This window comes from Pseudonaja textilis, chromosome 4, assembly GCF_049901715.1.
Source record: "Pseudonaja textilis isolate UNSWEBS1 chromosome 4, rPseTex1.2, whole genome shotgun sequence".
Taxonomy (NCBI): Eukaryota; Metazoa; Chordata; class Lepidosauria; order Squamata; family Elapidae; genus Pseudonaja; species Pseudonaja textilis.
In genome coordinates this window covers 21,836,113-21,861,048 of record NC_141993.1, presented here as the reverse complement: position 1 = coordinate 21,861,048, position 24,936 = coordinate 21,836,113, and the positions used below count along the sequence as shown (strand labels likewise).

The window sequence follows — 24,936 nt, the reverse complement described above, 5'->3', positions numbered from 1 at the left end:
GCCGGCTCCAGAAGTGCCAGTTTAGCCTGAAGGACTACCAGGGGAGGACCATTCCTGTAATCGGCAGAGGCAAGTTCCTTGTCAGTTTTAAAGCTTTTAAAGGTCACCTACCTCTAGTGGTAGTTAACGGCAATCTCCCCACCTTATTGGGGCTCGATTGGTTTCCCCATCTCGGCCTAGGGCTAACAGGAGTCCATGCTGTCTCAACCTCAGACACTGACTCCTTATTCGCTGATTACTCAGATGTATTCAGCGATGAGCTGGGGTGTTATAACGGTACCCCCATCTCGTTCTCAGTCGACCCCCAGGCAGTCCCAATCAGGCTAAAACCGCGTAGGGTCCCATTCGCCATTCGGCCAAAACTAGATGCGGAATTGGATAAACTGTTAAAACAAGGGGTCATTGAGCCAACAGATTTCGCCAAATGGGAGACGCCCATTGTCACACCCCTCAAAAAAGACGGTAGCCTGAGAATTTGCTCGGACTACAAGACGACAATCAATAAATTTCTACAAGTTAGCGCTTATCCTGTGCCCGTCATTCAGCATTTATTACACACATTCGAACCAGGCAGCATTTTTGCTAAATTGGACATGTCTCAAGCATATCAGCAGTTCCCTGTTGATAACCAAACAGCGGAACTCCAGACAATTGTCACTCACAGGGGTGCCTTCCGATGCAAGCGTCTCCAATTTGGCGTAAGTGTTGCCCCAGGTATTTTTCAATCCCTCATGGAGCGGATTTTGCAGGGCCTCCCTGGTGTAGTACCCTACTTCGACGACATCTTAGTCTCGGCCAGGGACAGACCCCAACTCTTCCAGAGAGTGCGAGCAGTGTTAGAGAGGTTCAGACAGCATGGCCTCAAGTTGAAAAAAGAAAAATGTGCCATTGCCACTAGACAGGTGGACTTTCTGGGTTATAAAATTGACGCCTCTGGCATTCACCCCCTGGAGTCCAAGGTTAAGGCAATCCACGAGGCGCCCACTCCAACCTCCAAAACTGAACTACAGGCGTTCTTGGGGCTATTGAACTTTTACGCATCCTTTTTGCCCCATAAAGCATCAGTAGCTGAACCCCTACACAGATTACTGGATAAAAAGTCACCGTGGCACTGGGGGCACAAAGAAGACCATGCTTTTCATGCCGTCAAATCACTACTCACGTCAGAGGCGGTACTTATTCAATTCGACCCTAACCTCCCTTTAGTGCTGGCAGCAGACGCATCCCCTTTTGGAATTGGGGCGGTACTAAGTCACAGGCTTCCCAATGGCGCCGAGGCTCCCATCGCCTTTTTCTCAAGGACGCTCTCTGCAACGGAGCGCAATTACAGCCAGATCGATAAGGAAGCCCTAGCAGCTGTTGCAGCCGTGAAAAAATTTCACGAATTTCTCTTTGGCCATTTTTTTCGAGCTGGTCATGGACCACAAGCCCCTCCTGGGCCTACTAGCCGGGGACAAACAGACCCCTCAAGTCCTCTCCCCTAGGATGACAAGGTGGACCCTCTTCCTAGCAGCCTACTCCTACAGACTTATACACCGCCCGGGTAAAACACTGTCCCACGCTGACGCTCTCAGTCGCTGCCCCTTGCCGGCTCCGGCTGAAGACCCTGCTCCTGTCCACGCTATTTTCGAGATCACCCAGTTGGACCTACCCATCACTGCCCTGGACATTGCTGCTAAAACCAAGGCAGACCAAACGCTCGCCCAGGTGCTCGACTGGGTGAGGAGGGGGTGGCCGGGTGGCAATGTTGAAAACAAATTCACACCTTTCAAGACTCGCATGCAGGAGTTGTCCAGTTTGCAGGGCTGTCTACTATGGGGCACTCGAGTGGTCATCCCGGCCTCACTGCGTACCCGAGTTCTGGAAGCGTTGCACGAGGGACACCCTGGCATCGTGAGAATGAAGGCATTAGCACGCAGCTACGTGTGGTGGCCGGGTCTCGACGAGGACGTTGTCAATTGGGTAAGTTCCTGCAGCATTTGCCAGGAATCCCGTCCTGCTCCCCCCATTGCCACCTCTACTAGATGGGAAAGCGCCAGCGCTCCTTGGTCCAGAATTCACATCGACCTGGCCGGCCCTTTGCATGGGAAGATGTTCCTAGTGGTCATGGATGCCTATTCTAAATGGATTGACGTAGCACAGCTATCCACGACCACCACACTAGCAATCACCAAAGTGTTAACACGCCTGTTCGTAACGCACGGGCTTCCCGACTCCATTGTCTCCGACAATGGCCCACAGTTCGCATCGACCGAGTTCAGCCGTTTCGCTGCCAACCTAGGTATCCGCCACATTTTCACAGCCCCATTTCATCCTGCCAGTAACGGATTGGCTGAAAGGGCCATCAGGACCACCAAAGAAGCCCTGGCTAGATTCAGCAAGGATGACTGGCACCACAAACTCTCGCGTTTCCTGATGAGCCAGCACTCAACTCCTTGTTCAGTCACCAATAAGTCCCCAGCTGAGCTCCTGATGGGCAGGCGTCTGAGGACTGTATTGGACAGACTTCACCCACAATACTGCCCTGACTCTCCCCTCGCTTCCACATCGGGGGTTAGACATTTTATCTTACAGGAGCCAGTATTCGCGAGGAACTTCACTGGAGACCCCCTGTGGATCCCGGGTGAGATCGTAGCTATCACCGGGCCGCGGTCGTATCGGGTCAGACTGGAGGATGGCCGTGTCTGGAGAAGGCACATAGACCAACTGCGTAGGCGCCTCAGCACCCTCACCAGCAGGGATCCAGAGTCACAAGACGAAGGGAGGCCTCATCCTCAGCCCTACATCCACATCATGCCCGGCGACCAGTTCACACCGACAGCCAGTCCCGAAAGCCTGAACACGGACAGCGGCACCCAGACGGTTGACCAGCCCGATCCACTCTACGGGAGCTCATCCCCAGTGACCAACCCTACGAGCCCCGGGCTTGCCCGAACCGAGGGGCACACTGGTGACACTTTGCCGGCTCTGTCTTCCCAGGAAGACCCCGAACGGACAGACAACGTTCCAGAGCTGCGCCGTTCCGGGCGCCAACATAAACCTCCTGCCTACCTCAAAGACTATGCGTGTTCGCATCTGGGGGGAAGGGGTGTTATGTCCTGAGAATTCTAGGAGTTCTCACTCTGGTCCATGCACCTTGCGTGGGCGTTCTTCCCCTCCCTCATTGGTTGGTTCTCCCCAGCAGCCAGCTATAAAAGCAGGCTGCGGGGTCCAACCAGTTGCTGATTGCTGCGAGCCAGTTTCCAGGCGTGGCAAGCACGATCAGCCCTTTATTGTATAATAAAGTATTGTTGCACTCATGCTCTGGTTCAGCCTCTCTTTTCCCAAACTTAACAAGTATGACATTCTCCCATTAGCAATCAATTATGAAAACACTCCCTGTAACAATTATTAATATTAACCTTCTTGACAATCTAACGTAAGTGTTGTTTGATAAAAATTCAAATTACATTTTTGACTACTTATATTCTTCAGTACCTTGATAAGGAAGCCAGAATTTAGCATTAAGAGCACTTTCAATTCAGTGTCGGCATTTGAAAAGAGAACAATGTTGGGAAGAAAATACTTAATCACATGCAGTTGTCAAAACGTTTACTCCTTTTTAAAGAGTTTAATTAAGCTTTTTCTACAGGTACATTTCTAGCTGAAAGATTTAAAGAAATGACAAAACACAGGAATAATAACCCTTCAAAATATTTATTTCCTGTTGGAACTACAGAGTTATTTGAACTAACTGATTAGCTATTTGAAATGCATTTCTTGCCTATCTCTTGTTCCATCTACATGCTGAGGCCCACTAAAGATTTCTAACATCAATTATTTCATCAAAAAGAAACCTGGGCCACAGAGTGGGGAAATGCTGGTTGTGGGGAAAAAAGATTTGCATTGTAGCTTATCAATCTTGGAAAACAGTAATTGAAGTGCAGCTTCAGGATAGGCTAGCATTAAAGCGACTGCCGTTAAATCCATATGCAGTAATCACTTCTATTGTTCAGAGGATTAAATCTGTTTATGTGGTCTTAAAAGAAATTCTTCTTTGCATTAAAAAATATGAAGAAAAACCTTTCTTTGCTTACCGGTGGGTCCAAATCTCCAGCTTCCACCATCGTGATAACGGTGCCCTTGATCGCATCGGGAGCAACCATGGCCCTGTACAGAGTTTTGCTAAATACTGGGGAGTAATCATTCATATCCTGCAAAACATAAATAAATAAAAAAATGATTCTCAAATCTAGAATGAACTTTTCTCAAAAAAACCTCCCCCTCCCTAAACAGCCTGCCAATGCTCATTCTTAATTTACAACTCTTTGTTGCTCCAGCCTGCTGCTCAAGAGGATATCTGCCTGAAGAAAATGACTTTGAACTTTACATGGCAAGGAAAGAAACCAAGGATTAAAGTAAAAGTTTTGCAAGAAACTAAAGAGAGGGGAGGTTTTAGTTTACCAGATTTGGAAATATGCTACCAGGCAATGACACTTACTTGGGTGAAAGATTGGATAATGCTAAAAAATAAGAGACTGTTAACATTAGAGGGCCACAACTTACATCTAGGATGGCACACATTTCTGTGGTACGGATATGTTGTGCATCAATATTTTCAAAGACACCAGATAAGACAAGCTTTATTTACAGCATAGAATAAAATCAAACAGCAAATCTACATGGAAATTCCAGTTTGGTTATCCACCTTAGAGGTGATAGTACACCCAAACCTTATTAACCAGGAAAAAATTATCACATATAAGGATATTATAAATGAAAAAGGGGAATTAAAAATGAGACAAGAGCTAAAAGAACAAGGGGTAGAATTGGAATGGTGGGCATATTTGCAAATCCAATCATGATATGGGAAAGATATGAAAGAATGGGGGATTAGTAGACAAGCCATGACACTAAATGCAATCTTATTGGGGAACAGACAATAAATTGATAAGGAAAATTTGTAAATTTTTATTGGAATATAAGATGGAGGAAGAACAGGTCAAGGAAATGATGGTGGCATGGGCCAAAAACTTTGGATATAATATAGAATTGGATAAATGGCAAGAATTATGGAAACAAAACAGAAATATAACACTGGCCACATTGTATAAAACAAAACTTATACAAGATGTTCTATAGATGGCATCTCCCCCCCCAAGCAAGACTGGCTAAAATGTATAACAATCTATCACCAAATTGCTGGAAATGTACCTAAGAACCAGGTACATATAATCATACATGGTGGTCTTGTAAAAAAAACACAGGAATTTTGGCATAGGACACACACGTAGTTAGAGGAGATGATTGAATATAAATTAGAATACAAAACCAAAGTATTTTTACTATGAATTATGACAGAGAAATATAATAAAGAGGTGACCTATTTAATAGTATATATTATTACAGCAGCAAGAATGGTTTTTGCTCAACATTGGAAAGACAGAGAAATCCCTGATGAAGGTGAGGTGATAAAGAAAATACTGATGTGTGTTGAAGTGGACAGACTGACTCTGGAATTGAAAAACAAAGATGAGACAGAATATTACAAGATATGGAACAAATTTTACCAAAGATGGGAAAAGAAAGGAGGGACTCAGAATAAAAAATGAATAGGATTCGTAGAATGGATAATTGAGGTTATGTAAATAAACACAATGGAATACAAGAGATAAAACTACAGAGATAAGATAACTGTATAAATGTATATAAGATATATATCATATATATAGTATGCATGGCAAAAATGAATTCCAGGACGATCACACTGTGTCCAATGTTTTAAAAATTTAATCAATAAAATATTTAATTTTTTTTAAAAAAGGAAATTTGCAGGCCTATATTACTAACCTGTACAGAATTGCCAGAAAACCATTTTGTCTATTTGTCTATCAAAACATTATGGCTGATCAAACAAATACGATTCCTAGGACTGCATCATTTTCTGCAGATGTTTCAATTCATCAAACAGCATCCTGGATTACAGCTTTAATTAACTACATAAACCAGGTGAATGATATTTATCTATGACAATGGTAAAGTTGATTGCATTAATTTATTTAATCACCCACTGTAACTTTAGTGCATGCACGTAAGATTAAATCCAAAGCCAACCATAAAAATAATGAATGCAATTGTCCCTCGAGATAAACTCAACTTGAATAATAAAAAAGAAAAGCAGTGACAGGCTCACCTAATCAAACAGATCCCCATGATCAAGGGAACATCGAAGTCTTCAAGGATTTCTAAAATACTAGCAAAGGCAGGGCTCTACAAATCTCAGAGGATATGGAGTTCAAAAGGATAGATTTTTATAATAGAAGAGTCACATTTCCTGAATCCCAACTGGTGGCATTGTTTAATAGATGGAACCCAGAGCATGTCCACCTTGTCAGATATGGTGGCATGAATTAACCAGAAGCAAGGAATCCTGCAAATAGGTAACTTCCAAGCCTATGAACTTTGGCTCTATGTAAAATGGACAGGATTCAGCTATAGCAAGGTGAATCACGCTGCTATTTAATGCACATGTTCAATTATTTTCTCAGGCCAAGACATGAAATTCTACTTCTGGTTGTGATTTGGGAGATCTTCTGTACAACAGAATGGAATGAATAAACAAACACACCTGTAGTGCCTTGGTGGACAAGCCTTAATATGTACTCTCTGACACATTTCTTAAAAATAGTCACACATCTCCCAGACCCCACAGGAAACCCTTGCCTAGGAAAAATGTTGGGCTCTAAATAGCCCAAATCAGCATGCTTTATAAAAACCTTTTTCCTGTGCTTCCCCACTGACTCCATTTGTTTTTGTCTTTTCTTCCCTTGTTCTCTAATAAGCTTCCTTTGGATGTAGACATTCAGTGCCCCTTTTATCAATCTTTTTACAGCTAATTAAGAGCAGAAACAACCCGATAATGGTAAATTAATAACCTTAGCTAATTGCCTTCCATCTGTAGTATAAGATTAAGCATTGCATCCAGGATTTCACGAATTTGTTCACTTGAGCAATGAGTGAAGACAAAGCAGAGAGATTTGTGAATACATTTAACTTTCTTTGATAAAACTCAGCTAGATATAATAAGTCGAATTGTAGGGAGCTTCAAGTAACACTTCAATCCCAACAGAAAGAATCCTGACCAATCTGGTTAGTGGCAAGGAAATCCTGGCAAAGAATCTTCCAGATGAAACTCTTCTGGAACATGAATGGATGTCTCCGACAACCACGCCTTCCACACCCATCACCCTTATATCCCAGCCAGGAAGGGGCTTGTTAACATCTCATTCCATAGCTGGTGCTCAGTGTTGCGTTGCTCTCCTCTCCACACTTCTCTGTGCATATGCGTATCTGGGACAGGGCCCAGCTGTTCCTTCTCGCTCAGCTCTGGAACAAAAAAACAGCTGTCTCTCCACCTGAGTGTGAGTAGATGGGCCCTGCTCTGCATCCGGCTCTGAGACCTCCTGCTCCACAGAGCCTTCCGCTGGCTTCTGTGGTAATCTAGATACCCCCCTCCATCTGGTCTGACTCATCTGAACCAGAACTCTCTGAACTACAATGTCATGAGAGCTGACTTACTCAAAAAGTCAGTCATGCTGGGCGCGATTAGTGGGAGAAGGGTCATCCTAGTACCTGCTAGCTGGACACTATAAACGATGACACTGGGGTGATCATGGTGGATCTGAAGAAGACAGTGAGAGACAGAGGGGCATGGAGACTCCTGATCCATATAGTGACTGAGGGTTGGAAAGAAGCAGGGGTGGGATTCAAATTTTTTAACAACCAGTTCTGTGGGCATGGATTAGGTGGTCGGCGTGGCTTGGTGGTCATGTTATTGGCTGTGTGCAGCCAACTCAATATCACTCACATCGAGGCACGCATCTCCTCACCTGGCCTCTCATGACTGTGGGGATGCTGCAACAGTCGTAAGTGTGAAAAATGGTCATAAGTCACTTTTTTCAGTGCCATTGTAACTTTGAATGGTCCCTCTACACAAGCAAAGTACCAGCAAAGGAGGGAAAAATAACTCCAGAGAAATTCCTGAGACAGGAAGTCTAATCCTGCCAAGAGTGTAAAAAGGGTAAATGGAGAGGCAGTTTCTGTAAGCAACACCAGAATGTTTCCTTCCTGCCTTCCTTACAGGATTAGGCCATTAATTTCTTCTAACAACCGGTTCTCCAAACTGCTTAGAATGTTAACAACCAGTTCTAGCGAATAGGTGCAAACTGGAAGAAACCCACTCCTGGAAAGAAGTGAATGGCTGACAGTGACATGCCAGTAACTACAAACAATGATTATTGTGTATCTCTGAGTGGAGAAGATGGCAGCATTGCTTGTCCTCTGTGGAAAACAATTCATTCTCCAGGTTTTCTAGAAGCTGGGACTGTAACTTTTCCTGATAGAAGACTACTATGATTCAAGTTACAAGGCAGATTTGAACTCTCTAAGTCTTGAGTATTTTCTAGTTAATTACTCAAGTGATTCACAGAAAACTTACACCATTGTGGCAGATTTTCAGTTTCCCATTGTGGGCAGGGATGCAGTATTACTATCCTTTTTACTAGGAATAACTCTCAATGAACTCTGTTTGATTAGCATCTGAAGACTGCACTATGCATGCACCAATTCATCCCCACATTCTATGGAGAATGCAGTAAAAGCTGTGGGCAGTCTTCATAGATAGGCAAAGTGAATTGAATTTATATGTATAAGTTAGAGCATACAAATGTACTGACAGGCAGATAGGATAAGCAGGCTGCCCTGTGTCTTTCTAATGTCTTTTACTCCTAACATTACCACAAGCACATTGGCTATAACTCTTGCTTCGTATGTAGAATGATGTTACTTGAAACCCAGAGTTCTCAGGAATGAAAAGAACAAGTCTGCATTTGGGAAGAATAGTTAATTTCCAATCAAAGGTTCCAGGTAACCCAATTCAATATGTTGTTAGTCACATTTAGGGAATCAGAACATTGCCATAAGAAGCCAATTTTTGGAAGAAAAATCCATCAGGTTCAGTTCCAAGCCAGGAGAAAGGCACTAGAGGTAAAATGGGTCCGAGTGGAAAGAGGGTACATTATTGATGAACAGGACTACATGGGTTTGAGATCCTGGGTAGCTGACTACACAGAATTGAGGGTGGATGGCTCTTACAACAGTGGTGGGATTAAAAAAAAATACTACCAGTTCTGTGGGTGTGGTTTGGTGGGCATGGTAGGGGAAATATACTGTAAAATGTCCATACCTTCCCCACTCCTGGGGGAAGGTTACTGCAAAATCCCATTCCCTCCCCACCTCACTAACCTGCTTTCCAGCTCTGTTCTCCTGTGCAGGGCAACAAAAGAAGACCCAGCCAATCAGCTGGGACTCAGGAGGCAGAGAATAGATGGAGTGAGGTCAGTCAGAGGTGGTATTTGCTGGTTCTCCAAACTACTCAAAATTTCTGCTACCGGTTCTCCAGAACTTGTCAGAACCTGCTGAATACCACCTCTGCTTTTATACCTTTTCTTGGGCCTCGCACTTGAATTTCCTGTTCCTGTGCAAGAACATGTATTCTATTGGCTGTTGTATGGGTCATAGCTGGCTCTGTAGGTTGTATGAGCTCCCAGGTTTAGTTGAAGTTTGGACTGCTGATGCAATGAAGGGGCATTGAGCAATTCCTTTTGTGACTGAGAACTAATCCTCCCTTTGTCCAGACCTTGCTGCAGGGAATTTTTGCCTATGAATAGAGCTAGCTATCTCTTTATCTCTTAAGTGCTGACATCTGCTGTGGGCTATTAAGGAAAGTGGGGGCTGCTTTCCAAGTGCATATTTTTCCATTTCTCATCCAGGGAAATATAATATTCTGTCTTCTTAATATTTCTCAAAATATTTTATTCTTCTAAGAGATGGGTGGGTGCTAACTTTCTACACAATCAAACCATCATTTCTTTTATAGAACATAGCTATCTGCTCAATACATTTGTCAAATCACATTTCTTTCTTTTATAATTTGTGATGTGTTGCTAGCCTCATGACTTTACTTAGCTCATGGTCTCAGTCATCTTGACCCAGTGTGCAACTGTGTCTCCTTTGGTATAGCCTTTTCAATTAATTTGTATAATCCAGAGTAATGCTCATTTTGGTCAAGCTCTTCAGTAATTCAGAATGATCCATAACACTTAGCAGACTGTTTTAAAATTACTTGTTTTTTTTTTCTTGGCATTTGTTCAAAATTTTCAGTTTGTTTTTCTTAAAAAAGGGGCCCAGATGGTTTCTCCCTATGCAAAGACACATTAGACGGTAGAAAAGTTTCTATTTTTCTTCTTGCGTTTATCCTTCAAGGTTACCCCATTCATGACCAGATAAGCTGACCCTTTAAAAGTGCTCAGCTAGAGATGAATATCATGGGAGGAAAGAGGGCTGAATGAAAAAAAAAAAGAGCCAGAGATCTGAAAGCCGTAAAGATAAAGGAAAGAAGAAGAGGTAATAAAAATGACATTAAAGTGGCAACAATGACTAGCATTGTTAGTGGTTTTCAATAGAGATTCAAAGCACAGCCAGTCTCTCCAGAAAATGCACATGAGAAGTATAGAATGGTAACTGATCAGCCACTTTAAAGGCCCAAGATGCAGGCTGCTTAAGAAATGCAGATGGATCACCACAAGGAGAGCAGGCAACAGAAGAAAAGGATCTATTAGACTTTTCAGCATCTACATGTCCAGTCCAGACATCAGATTTCCACTCTCTGCATACAAAATTTAAGCATGGTTCGGCTGGGAAAGTATCAGTCACTAGTGGGGACCAAGTGAAGGGCCTTCTCTATTGGGGCTCCTGTCCTTTGGAATATCTTACTCCCTTGAAGTAATAGCAATAGCACTTAGACTAATGTACACTTCACAATGCTTTACAGCGCTCTTTAAGCAGTTTACAGAGTCAGCATATTGCCCACAATAATCTGGATCATTTTACCGACCTCAAAAGGATGGAAGATTGGCTCCCACTCTTCTGACTTTTCATAATGGCCTGAAGACTTGGCTTTGACAATTGGCTTGGGGTTTCAAGGGGGGAACTTCATACTGGAAATGATTGATAAATTAAGAGGCGATCCCACCTCCCCCCCACCCCACGCATCCTGCTCCCTCCTTCCCCATCTTTTAACTAATTTTATCTTTGACTGTAATTCCATTTTTAATGTTTTAGAAATATTTATCTTTTATGGTTTGAATGGTTTTAAAGATGTAAGCCACCCAGAGTTACTTTGAAATGAGAAGGGCAACAAATAATTCCAATAAATAAATAATAAAGTGGGATACAGCAGGACTAGGATAAAACAAAATTCTATTCCTAGACATGGTGTAGGAATTTAAAAATGCCCGATGAGCACCTTATTTTAAGAGGAAGTTTCTAAAGAATAAAACAAAAAGACTTATTCTATCTTTGAGCCCATTTTTAGAGACAGATAGAATAAATAGGATCAAAAATTTATTTTGAATAAGTGTGTTTTTCTATAGGTATTCAACACATATGAGAAAATATTTTGGATGGAAAAAAATACTTAGGAACCAGTCAAATATTGCTGTTTCTTTCTTTTGTCTTAATTGTTTTCAGTGAAAAGGTGACAAATTCAAAACACTTAAACATTTGTTCTGCAAATCCTTAGTGCTCTGAAAAGGAATTTTAAGTTAAAATGCCAAAAAGAGCAACGACAGAGAACATTGATGATACAGAATAGCCTTGTCTATAGGAGACGACTAGAATGGTTATGCTTTCTTTTTCATAGTAAACAAATCAATAGCAACAAGATAAACACAAAGTCACTCAGAAAGCCCCCAAAATGAGTAATATTTTTACCGAAGGCACACTTTGCAGCTGAGACATATCTTAATTCAAGAATGTGGCATAGGAGCAAATTGTAAAGTTAGCAACAAAAAATTGCTAACTTTTCTCATCCGTTGTAAAGACTTTGAAATAGCAACTAAACACAACACATATTTCTAGCAAGATTAGATTGAAAACATACTTTGTCTGGAATTCTAAAGAATCCAACTTAAAAATAAATCCTACTGGCTTGTAGTTTGGTGTGAACAATAGTCTTTCAGTGTCTGAAAGGGATATTTTTGACACCACAAGCTTTGTATTTATGGCAGGTCAGTTAAAGATCAAATCGTTGTATTCCAGACAACGCAAAAAAGCTTGCTTAGTATTAATCTTGGATTTTTTTCTTTAGAAAGTAAATGTATGGTCCCAATTAGTAAATTAAAGACCTGATGTTAATGGTGATTTCAAAGGAATTTCTTACAATTATGAATACATGAATACAATGAAACATGCTTATTTATTGAAAGTTTGCATTATATGAAGTTATATACACGTATGAGAAAATCACACATTTTATTGCTACTGCCTTATTGTCTTTTTTACTTTTCTTTGCCACATTTTAATTAAACAAATCGGGACAATCCTCTAAGCCACATCTTGGTTTTTTGCAGCTTAGCATGTTCTGAGAGTTCAGAAAACTGCTTAGTTTGAGGATTAATATATTAAGTGTGAATTGGTAATTGAGTTACTTAAGTTTGGAATTGTTGAAGTAAGCTAAGGAGTTGCCTTCGTTCTTGTTTTTCTTAGTCATAATCTTCAAAACAAAGACTTTTGGGGAAAAAAAAGGCTGAACTAATTCCAAGGTTGGTTACGTGAATACAAATGCTTTGGTTTATAGGGTTTTCAGAAGATTAAATTTTAGAAGACGGTGGGATGGAAGAATAGTTTTCCCTTTCCCACACTTTTTTTAATTAGCTATATGCAATGTATTAGCATTAGCCTACTGCCTTTTCTCAGCATTTTTGTAAAACTTGTCAGCAATAGATTACAGCACCTTCTCCATTTGCTGAGTGGTAAAAAGTTGCAGGTACAACACTATTAGAGATTTACATAAGACAGGAGATTTAACATGCTTTTATAAGACTTACTTTGTTTAAAAACATACCAGCAAAGCATAAATTAAAGCATTCCCAGAGTGTAGATGATCCATTATACGGTACATAATTCCCTTGGCGGAAGAAATTGTGTACCAAAAGCATTTTTAGAAAACTCTTAAGTTTTCCCCTCTCTCCAATTTTTTTACAGCCTTGTTTTTCTCTCTTTCTCCTATCAACTGACAGGCCCTAAACAGAGTTCTGCAATCAGTTGTTAAATTGAATTTTTTATTGTCATTGTACCTGTATACACATTATACATACAACAAAATTCACATAACACCCAGACCAGACTCAACTTAAGACTGAGTAACAAGTCACATCAAAAAATAAATTAGGAAGCAGGGTTAAGAAACAAGTTAGAAATCAGACAATTTTAAAGGTTAACCAGACCTGGTTAATCAAGCAACAATCTCTTAGCAATCTTCCTTGCTTATACAAAAATCAGTCCAGGTTCACTTCAAATTGGAGCCTTAAGACATGAAAGGTCATGACATACTTTTAGGAGTGCAGTCTTTAGAGCTGAAATTTTTAATTTATTACATCTGTAGAACTAAAAAGCTTCACCCCAAACTGCTCCCTGGTTACTTTTTTGTGCCCCTATTTCATTCTTGTAAAATATTAATGACAGGTCATTTCAAGTCAATGAGTGGTAGATATCCTGACCTCCTTGCCTTGCCTACTCATAGGAAAAGCAACCATGAATTGATCTCTATGATGGGTTGCCAGGATGGAAGGCTCTACCACTCTTCCCCCAACTTTCTCTCACACTTCTCCCAGAATAACATTATTTTAAACCATGGGTCTTCAAACTTGGCAAGTTTAAGACTTGTGGCCTTCAACTCCTAGAATTCCTGAGTTAACATGACTGGAGGAGGAATTCTGGGAGTTGAAGTCCACAAGTCTTAAAGCTGTTAAGTTTGAAGACTCTTGTTTTAAACAAATAAAGGTGGAAAATATGTAAAGTCCCTGCTGATTATGGGCTTAACATCCTTGACATCATCTGGGAACACTTCTCCTGACTTGGATGGAATTATTTACATTTCCTAGATCAGAGATCTCCAAACTTGGCAACATTAAGACTTGTGGACTTCAACTCCCAGAATTCCTGAATTAACATGACTGGAGGAGGAATTCTGGGAGTTGAAGTGCACAAGTCTTAATGTTGCCAAGTTTAGGATCCCTGTCCTAAATATTAAGTCAGACATTACAAAGTTAGAAATCGTTAATTTTTTTTCAGGGGTATAAGACTTTAAACTGAATTCTTACGGCTTTAAACTTAAACAAAAATTCACATGAAATTAGTCTGAAGGCTACTTGTGACCCTTATGCTTGTTGCCATAGACTAACTTTTTCTTTCGTTTTAGAAATCACATAGATTAATCCTGCAAAGATGTATTTAGAAAAGAAGCACAGTATCTAGAAAACTAAGTGAGGAGACCAGCAAAGAAAACATTTAAATAACACTTCTCTTAAATTGAACCCATAATTTTAGTGTGATGAAACTTTGTTCTTAATTTATTTTCACCTAACAATTCTTTAAAAAATAGTAAAATGTCCTTTGAAAAATTGCACACAGAGGCTGGAAATACTGAATATGATGTAATTTGGAAAAGATAGTTCTTATCAAAATTAGATAAAATTATGGGTTTAGAATTACAGCTATTTTCTTTCAATGAAAATTTATTTATACAGTTTTTAATTTCAAAGGAAGATAGAAAGGAAGGAGCTATTACCTTGCTCCATCTCTCCTCAAAACCCCCACAGAGGGAGTTATTACTATGGATTATTTATAGGAGATAAATTCATTGTAGAAAATTAAACTCTAAAGTTCTTCATGCAGTTAGTTATAAATTTACATGTTCAAATAAAATTACTCATCAACTATAAAGGCATCGAAAAAAATGCTTTATATCAACAAAATAATTGTCACACTAGAAATGCTGTACAAGTACAGGCAATTAATTTGAGATCTCAACCAATGATGATAAATATTTCTACACCTATAATGAATGGACTAAACTCATTCATTTCACCAAACAAATGCTAAAAACGTAAATAATAACTGGTTCAAATATTTCAGTTGTTTTTAATGTACTAGATTTTTTTCTCACTGAACTAATTTATGAAATGTTATCTGTAGAACTGTTTATATTGCAAAAGTTAGGAATAATAATTTGTTTTCAATTTGACTATCTCTTGCATTATTTTCTTTGTATATGTAATTATACTATAGCCAAGATGAAATGATAGTTTGGTGTCATATCTTTTAAAAAATCCTACATTTTTGGTTGGGATAATTGGTACTGAGATTTGAAACTTACAATATATCATTAACTTCCATTATGTCTTCAACAATATGCCAACCGTCTGCAAGACAGTTTCCATTGAATATACCAATGGTAGCCATCAAGCAGCCTATTCCATAATCTACTTGTCAATCAGACACAGAATTATAGCAATATGGACCTCATTATATGCACTCCAGAAGTAACAGGAAATTATAGCTGATAGTAATGAAATTTATAAAAGATTCAGATTCATTTTAACATTCTCCTAGTAATTTCCATAATAAGTCAAATTGACACTAACATCATGATGTCATAGTGAAAAGTATACAATTATGTATTTCTGTCATAAAACATGACATAAATGTCTCATCATTGTAGGGTGAAGTCATGATGTACATGTTCTTAAGCAACAGAGTGGTCAATGTCTGGAATACTCTACCAGACTCTGTGGTTTCTTCCCCAAACCCCCAAAACTTTAACCTTAGACTGTCTACTATTGACCTCACCCCTTTCCTAAGAGGTTTGGTAGGAGGCGTGCATAAGTGCACCAACGTGCCTACTGTCCCTGTCCTATTGTTTCTTTTATTGTTTTTCTTATATGTATCCATGTATTCATAATTATGTTTTTATTTATACCTATTATCTTGTAAGCAATTGACATAAATAAATAAATAAATAAATAAATGTTGTCATTTGACTTTCTTCCTTCTCTCTGTGTGTGTTGAAAATCTCTCAGGCTTTACTTTTTCTGAATATTAATTGTTTGAATGCTTTATTTCCACATACTTTCGAATATTTTAGTGCTCAATATTTGAATGTTGTCTGTGTATTAACAGTGAGGAGGCGGGGCATAGAGAAGAGTGAGACAATTAGGCTTATTTCTGTAAAAGCTGAAAGCAGTAGACTAAATCATTTCAAATATCCAGCTAAATATATGAAGTGCCGTAGTGGAGGATACATAACGTACTGTTCTGAATTCAGAATAGTGCATCATGAGCTCAGTTTTCCTATTAGCTTTGAAATCATTACCCTAATAAAAATAACTGACAGGATTTCTATTAATTTTTGGCTAAATTATGATACCCTAACGTATTACATCTATGGCATTTTCTGTAGAAATATTTTCATTTTAAAAATGAATGAAAAAAACAAAATACATGTATAAATAAATGAAACCAAATGAACAGAAATGAAAATTCTTATTTGCTTTTAACGCAGTGAAACATTGGGAATTTCCAAGACACCAGCATTTATGCTCTTTTATCTAAGATAAAAGATACTCTTCTATTTTTCTACTCTTGAAATGCAGAGGACATGCGAAGACAATACGATGAACGTTAAACCTTTTGCAGGTGACCTTTTATCCTTCTGCCTTTGAGTCACTATTGTCTCTTGATAACTGACTGGATTAATTCCTGCAATTTTCTTGGCATTGCCATTGCCTCCTTCCGAGAACTGAGAGAAACTGACTAACCTAAAGACACTTAGCTGGCTTTACACCTAAGCTAGGATTAGAAGTCATGGACTCCCAGTGTCTAGTCTGGTGCCTTAACCACCAGATCAAACTGCATCTCACTTGACCAACAGATAAGCACAAAGAACATCATATATAATCCCCTAAACTGTTAACACGGATGGATTAACAAGAGTATCCTTACTTTCAGAAATTAACAGCATCTATGTTTTTCAGTGCATGCATTTTTGTGCCTTTTGCCTTGTGATTTGCATATAACATTTGCTACTACCATATGAGCTACTTTTATTTATTTTATTTATTTTTTATTCTTTTTGTTTCCTTTGGGTCTTGTTGATTGTCTCTTTTGAGTTGTATGTAGATGTTGTTTATCTCCATGTGCCTGTTGATGGCCAATTGTCTGAATGCCAGGCCTCCAGAAACTCTCTGACACTTTTAGACTTGGATTGATCTAAGATGCTTACAGTTTTCCGATTGAAATGACATGTATATGTTGAGTGTGTCCACGTGTTGTGAAATAGTCTCTTCTATCAATACTTTATTAATCACCTCTGGAAATTTCTCATTAACTATTTATATATAAATTCTAAGTTATGTCCTGTGATTGTAACTATGTATTTAGTATGGTTATTTCTATTTGTGATAGGAATTATTAGCTTATATAATGAAAGTTATAGCTAATTATAACTAAGCACTTGGTTTACTTCTATTTTTATTAATTAATTATCTTTCTGTTCTAGAACAGTAATGTGTAGCAACAGAGCTTTAAAAGGAAACAAAGGATTATTTTAAGTTGGCATTAATTATTGGGGATTGACAATATTGTGTAAAATGACATCACAAAAACTACTACCTGTTGTGAGAAATGCATCACTAATACTAACTGATGCACTTGGTAACACCTTTAGAGAAAATATAGCTTTGGGTTTTTTGCTTGTTTAAAAGGCATAACTGATGATTGCATGGCTGCATAACTCAAAGAAATGCTTCCATCCTTATTCACTGTCATTCTCCCCTCTTTGACAACTGTTTGCATTGCTATTTAATAGCTCAGAACCAAATCCATTCTCTTCCCCCTCCCCCCAATGCCTACAACCATGAAACTCCTCTTCTATCTGCTCACCTCTTTCCAGTCTAGAACCTTCCATAGCATTTTCTCTGCCACACAACATTTGATGAGCTTTTTTCCTCTGCATCACAACTGCCTATTTGAATGAGTCTACTGTAGAAGCATCATTTGAAATTCTACCGTGAACAATGACCAAATAACAAACCAGTTGAAAATGTTGCTGGTCTAGCTGCCCTTCTTTATGTTAATAATCTCCTTGCACCATCTTTCAACCCGTCTCTTCTCATGATAAAGTGAACATCATGGTTTTTCTCTCTAACTAAATAGATCTCCAATTAATTGCTGCTGTGTTGTTAATGCTGCACGATGGCTCTGTTTTCATATTTAATATTCTGCAAGCCCTAAAGAAGGTAATTATTTAAATTAACGGAGAATGTTCATAATGAAGTACATGAGGCAATAAAAGGCTTATGCAGACAATTAAACATCAGACTCAAGTTCAGAGATCGGATCTGCTGAAGCAGCTTTATCCAACATATGGCTCTGAAATAGAGTGAAATAAGATGGCACTGGTAATCAAGCACAGCTACTGGAGAAAGCAACAGATTGACTGGCATTGAAGTTTCTAAACTGCAAGCAAAGAAAAAAAATAAATTCTGAAAAAATAGCAATAGCAATAGCACTTAGACTTATATACCACTTCACAGTGCTTCACAGCCCTCTTTAAGCAGTTAACAGAGTCAACATATTGCCTCCAACAATCTGGGTCCTCATTTTACCAATCTTGGAAGGATGGAAGGTGGAATCAACCTTGAGCCTGGTGAGATTTGAACTGTCAAATTGCAGGCATCTGGCAGTCAGCAGAAGTAGCCTGCAGTACTGTACTCTAACCACTGTGCCACCGTGGCCATAAAATGTCATTTAAAAATTCACAAATCTAGATTTTAGGCTTTTAGAAACTATGAGAGAGATTATAAATGTACAAATACATGGTAATAAATGGAACAATTATAATAATGATATATACTAGCATTACTAAAATAGTGTAATAAAAGTGCAAACAAATTGAATATGACTTTGGACAGGGATTCCAATTTAGTGAAAGTATTGCTTACTTTTTCTTTTGGGGGTATGAAAATATCAGAGTATAGAATACAGTATAGTTTATAGAAATGGAATGTATTTGATAGAAGTTAGTTAGAATGGAGAAAAACAAAGAAATATAGTTACTTGGTCCAAGAAAAATGTTTAGCAGTATTGGGTCCAAGGCATTAAATATTGGTGTGAACAGATCAAAGAAAGACAACAGCCTTGTCATGACTATGACCTTCAAATGTAAAACAATACTGCTGAGGTGTTGAAAGCACTAAAACTGTACAGTAATGTCACACAAATCTGTACAACATGTGTATATCAATAACCTGAAACAAGTGGTTTATCTTTTGAGCTACCTTGGTAAAATTGCATTTTTGAAAGCTGCCCCTAAAACTACATGAAACTACAGGTAAATAAATAAACCAAATGCATTTTAAATTCAATGTTCATGTTTTTATAGTAGTGTCAGCCTCCCAAATAGACCAGACAGGAGCTAATGCTACTTTATTCTAGGACTACATGAACATAATCTTACACGTCTAAGAGTGAGAAACTCCTAATGTCTCTTTTTACCACTTTTTTTTTTGCAGTGATCACATTACCTAGTAAGTGTCTATGGAGATTCTCAATCATCCAAGTCATGGTTGTTCCAAATGTGCTTTTTTTTCAAGACTTTCTGATTTTTCTTTGAAACACCAGAAAGTCCAGTTGCCTCTTGAAAAAAAAAAACACCTTTGGGATTATCTAGTTTAGTAATGAAACATTTGCAAGAAAACAACCAAGCAAAGAGAGTCCCAAGACTGCAACTTCCTTTTTTTATCACATTTTAAACTAAGACTGATCCTGTCTTACTCAGTTGTATGCTATTATTCTTTATCCAATCATTCCCTGGGGAGCATTTCTTCTTTCCAACCTCCAAGGCCATTCTCACATTCTATTACAGGTTGAATCTCCAAAACATGGATAATAAGGAAAAATTAACCTTCCTGTACTATAGTAACATGAGGCCAAAATTGTCCATTAATGCTAATATAGCCTGTAAATTCTTAACATGCAGTATATTAGGTTGATTAGATTGGGATACTAGTGAATTTAATTTTGTCTTCATTTGTAAATGAAATGACCTCATTGCCACTTTGTAGTTTAATATGGGTTCAGAAACCTTTATCTTTTTGACAGTGCTTTCAAAGTTTTCAAAGAGTTTCCATGCTAATGTGTACCTGCCTTTCTCTTTTTGTGTTGGATCTTTTTGCCAGTTGGCTGTCCACCATTTTGAATGCTGCAGGAAGCCCATTTGAACCTAGGAGTTGTTCATAAGCTAGATTCACTTCAAAATATTACATCTTTATGAATGCTTACCCAAATGCAACTTCAGTATAATTGTGGTAGTTTACATAGGACAGGGTTGCTTATATTCTTTTATAATGTTTTTAATGTAGTGGAAGTAGAATATAGTCTATCTATTTATCAAGTTTGCATCTCACCATAATCACAAGAGTCTGACCAACTCACAAAGTAAGAAAACACACTAAAATATAGAAACATAAAGACAAATAAAACAAACAAAATGGTTCAGAATTCCTCAGGAAAAGCTCTGTGTTCAGAATTTTCTGGAAGGTGAACTATTATGGATTAAGGAATGAGAGACCAAACCAGAGCATTCACAAGTAAAGGCTTTATTCAACGGAATAAAGGGCTGTCGCGTCTGCATACTAACAAGCAGACATGCTCAGCGAACAGCGGCTGGCTCGACCTAGCAGCCAGCTTTTATAGCCGGCTGTCGAAGGGAGCCAGCCAATGGGAGCTGTAAACGCCCCCGCAGTATAGACGGACTTGGTTGGGAACTTTGGTCAGTTCCAAGGACATAACACCCCTTCCCCCCAGATGCGAACATGAATAGTCTTTTAAATATGCAGGTGGTCTGTGCGAGCGCCCGGACCGGCGCAGTTCAGGTGAGTCACTGAGTGGACCAGAGTTCAGGGAATCAGGATTGGTGGGTGCTGGAGAGCGGGGTTGCTCTGGGACCTGATCAGGTGTCTGTGAATAGTCTCTGCCACCGGGTTGGCTTGCAGTATAGTCATTGTCCAACAACCCGGTGGCATCGCAGGCCGGCAAGGCTGGCGTCTCCGGCGGACCGTCCCGGTCTACCGTCCGTTCCCCTCGCTCTGTCGGTGGTGACAGGTCCCTCAGATGGTCCCCGATCAGATTCTGGTGTGACGACTGAAGATCAACAGGAGTCCATGGTTCAGCATTGGCATGACCACTCTGGCGCTTCCTTATCTGATCCAGATGTCTCCGCCAAACTCGCCCGTCCTCCAGTTGAACTTGGTACGATCTCGGACCGGTGATGGCCACGACTCTCCTGGGTACCCATAGCGGATCGCCGGCGTAGTTCCTGACAAACACTGGGTCCTGCAACACAAAATCTCTGACACTGCTGTCAGACCCGATAGGAGTGTCAGGGCAATAATGGGGATGCAGCCTGTCTAACACCGTTCTCAGGCGTCTGCCCATTAGGAGCTCGGCAGGAGACTTGTTTGTAACCGTACAGGGGGTCGTGTGTTGGCTCAAGAGAAAACGGGAGAGCTTAGAGTGCCAGTCCTCTTGATTGAATCTGGCCAACGCCTCTTTTGTTGACCTAACGGCTCTCTCTGCCAATCCGTTGCTGGCAGGATGAAAGGGGGCCGTTAAGATGTGCCGGATGCCCAGGTTTGTGACATACCGGCTGAATTCTGTAGACGTAAATTGGGGGCCATTGTCCGAGACTAGAGTGTCAGGCAGCCCGTGTGTTACAAATAAACGGGTCAGGGCTTGGGCAACTGCCCGGGTGGTGGTCGTGGGTAGTAGGGCTACATCGATCCACTTGGAATACGAATCCACGACCACCAAGAAGGTCTTGCCGTGCATTGGCCCGGCCAAGTCAATGTGCAGCCGTGACCACGGTGCGTTGGCACTCTCCCACTTGGTTGGGGTGGTGATTGGCGGTGCTGGCCTGGATTCCTGACAGGGTCGGCAAGAGCTTACCCATTTGGCGATCTCGTCGTCCATGCCCGGCCACCAGACGTAACTTCGAGGCAACGCCTTCATCCGGACGATGCCTGGGTGGCCCTCGTGCAGCGCCTTCAGGACAGGTGTGCGCAGGGAGCTTGGAATGACAACTCTGGTTCCCCACAACAGGCAGCCCTGTAAACTGGAAAGCTCTTGCTGGCGGGTTTTAAATGGTGTGAATTCAGTTGTGAAATTAGTGACCGGCCATCCCCTCCGTACCCAGTCCAGAACCTGGGCGATTGTTTTGTCTTTTTTGGAGTGAAAGGCGATGTCGCCTGAGGTGATAGGTAGGTTGAGCTCGCTGACATCGAAGATGGCATGGACCGGAGCCGGGTCCTCTACAGGGGTTGGCAGCGGGCAGCGGCTGAGGGCGTTGGCGTGGCTTAGGTTTTTTCCCGGCCGGTGAACGAGTTTGTATGAGTAGGCCGCCAGGAATAAGGTCCACCTTGTCATCCTGGGTGACAAGACTTGGGGTGTTTGTTTGTCCCCCGACAATAGCCCCAGAAGCGGCTTGTGGTCTGTGATGAGTTCGAATTTGTGACCAAAAAGAAATTCATGGAATTTTTTTACCGCAGCAACTGCGGCTAGGGCCTCTTTGTCAATTTGGCTGTAATTACGCTCGGTTGGTGACAAGGTTCTGGAAAAGAAAGCGATTGGTGCCTCGGAGCCGTTGGGTAGTCTGTGGCTTAAGACAGCCCCGATCCCGAAGGGGGATGTGTCTGCTGCTAAGACTAAAGGGAGGCGCTGGTCGAATTGGATTAGGACAGCATCTGAGGTGAGCAGCGATTTGACTGCTTTAAAGGCATACTCCTCTTTGGGTCCCCAATGCCATGGTGCGTTTTTGTCTAGAAGTCTGTGTAACGGTTCGGCTACTGACGCTTTGTGGGGTAGGAACGAAGCGTAGAAATTTAATAAGCCTAGGAAAGCCTGTAATTCAGACTTTGTGGAAGGCGTGGGTGCCTCGTGAATTGCTTTAACTTTAGATTCTACCGGGTGGATGCCGGAGGCGTCTATTCTATACCCAAGAAAGTCCACCTGTTTAGTGGCGATGGCACACTTCTCCCTTTTTAGCTTGAGGCCATGCTGTCTGAACTTGTCTAAAACCGCTCTGACTCTTTGGAAAAGTTGGGGCCTGTCCCTGGCTGAGACCAATATGTCATCAAAATAAGGAACCACGCCAGGGAGGCCTTGGAGTATTCGTTCCATTAATGACTGAAAAATGCCTGGGGCAACACTAACGCCAAACTGGAGACGCCTGCACCTGAATGCCCCTCTGTGAGTGACAATAGTTTGTAAATCGGCCGTTTGACTGTCAACAGGAAACTGCTGATAAGCCTGTGACATATCCAATTTGGCGAAAATGGTGCCAGGCTCAAATGTGTGGAGTAAGTGCTGGATTACCGGGACTGGGTAAGCGCTAACCTGTAGGTAGCGGTTAATTGTGGTCTTATAATCAGAACAAATTCTTAAACTGCCATCCTTCTTAAGGGTGTGACAATTGGGGTTTCCCATTTAGCAAAATCGTGGGCTCAATCACCCCCTGTTTGAGTAATTTGTCCAGTTCGCGTCCAGTTTAGGGCGTAGCGCAAATGGTACTCTCTACGCGGTTTTAAACGGACGGGAACTGCTTGGGGTCCACTGAAAAGAAATGGGTGTGCCATTGTAACACCCTAATTCGTTGCTGAACACATCAGCGTAGTCTGCAAATAGGGAGTCAATGTCTGAAGTTGAGACAGCATGGACTCCCGTTAAGCTAAGACCGAGATAGGGGAACCAATCCAACCCCAACAGGCTAGGGAGGGTACCGTCAACAACCACTAAAGGCAGATGGCCTTTAAAGGATTTGAATTTAACGAGGAACTTGCCTTTTCCGAGTACTGTAATATTCTTCCCTTGATAGTCCCTCAAGGTGAGGTGGCTCTTCTGGAGTTGGCTCCTAGACAGGTTGGGCCGGATTTTCTTAAGAGTGTTCCACGAGATGATCGAGAGCGCTGACCCGGTATCGACCTCCATGAGACAAGGTTTACCTTCTAAATGAATAGAAAGTGTGATTTTATTAGGTGTCAGAAAAATGTGATTAGCTTGGTAGCAAGTATAACAGTTTTCTACTTGCCTTGGTGGCTCCGGAGGAGAGTAAGAGGACGCAGACCTTTGCGATGCCATATGTACCGCCTGGCAGGCTCTGGCGATGTGACCTTTTTTGTTGCAGTTGTTGCAGGTGGCGTTTCTGAACCTGCATGCCGTCCGGGCATGGGGACCCCCGCAGGACAGGCATAACAGGATGTGCTTTGGTGCGTTGCTGTTCCTGTGCCTTGCCCCTACCTGTGATTGCCTCAAGGGTTTGAGACGATGAACTTCCGAATGTTCAATGGGGTCTTCTTCATTCACCGCTTCCTCGGAGTGAACAGTGGCAGAGCTGGGCTTGGGGGTGGTCCCTTGGATTTCAGCGGCTGACTGGGTTGCTAGTTCTGCGGCTAAGGCTTCTTCAACCGCTTGGGAGAGGTTGAGATCTTTTCTGGCCAGCAAACGCCTCTGTAGTTTTAAATCTTTGACTCCACATACGAGTTGATCGAGTAACATGTCGTCCAGGTAATTTTTGAACTCGCAGTGGAGAGCTGCTGTCCTCAGGGCGGCCATATACTGATTAATGGATTCCCCATCTGCTTGCTTCCTCATCCGGAAGGCAAAACGCCTCGCGATCTGCGAAGGTTTAGGGGAGTAATGATTTGAAAGCGTTTCCAGCAGCTCTGGCCATGGAACGCTCTTGATTTCTCGTGGAGCAAGGAGGGCTGTTGCGGTGTCGAAGACTGCAGCTCCACAGTAGCTGAGGAAATATGACTTTATTCGGTGTTCCGCTGCGTCAGCCAGACCAATGGCATCAATATAGTGATTGAACTGGTTTCTATAAGAGTCCCACTTCTCTTCATCCGGTTTAAAAGGCGGAAATGCTGGGTTAGCGTTCATATTGGCGCCTCAGTCAAGGGTAGAGTGCCCTCTCTCTCTGGGTATACGAGGCCCAATACGTGC

At 41.2% G+C, this 24,936-nt stretch overlaps 1 protein-coding gene across 10 annotated transcripts in view; it reads right to left on the bottom strand.

Annotated features, from left to right (window-relative positions):
- PCDH15 (protocadherin related 15) overlaps positions 1 to 24,936 on the bottom strand; it is a 579,778-nt gene that overhangs the window by 136,505 nt on the left and 418,337 nt on the right. For all 10 annotated transcript variants that reach the window (XM_087932347.1, XM_087932353.1, XM_087932355.1 and 7 more), the window contains one exon: positions 4,077 to 4,193. In XM_087932347.1, coding sequence (XP_087788473.1) covers positions 4,077 to 4,193 — 117 coding nt within the window. The remainder of the gene's footprint in view (positions 1 to 4,076; positions 4,194 to 24,936) is intronic.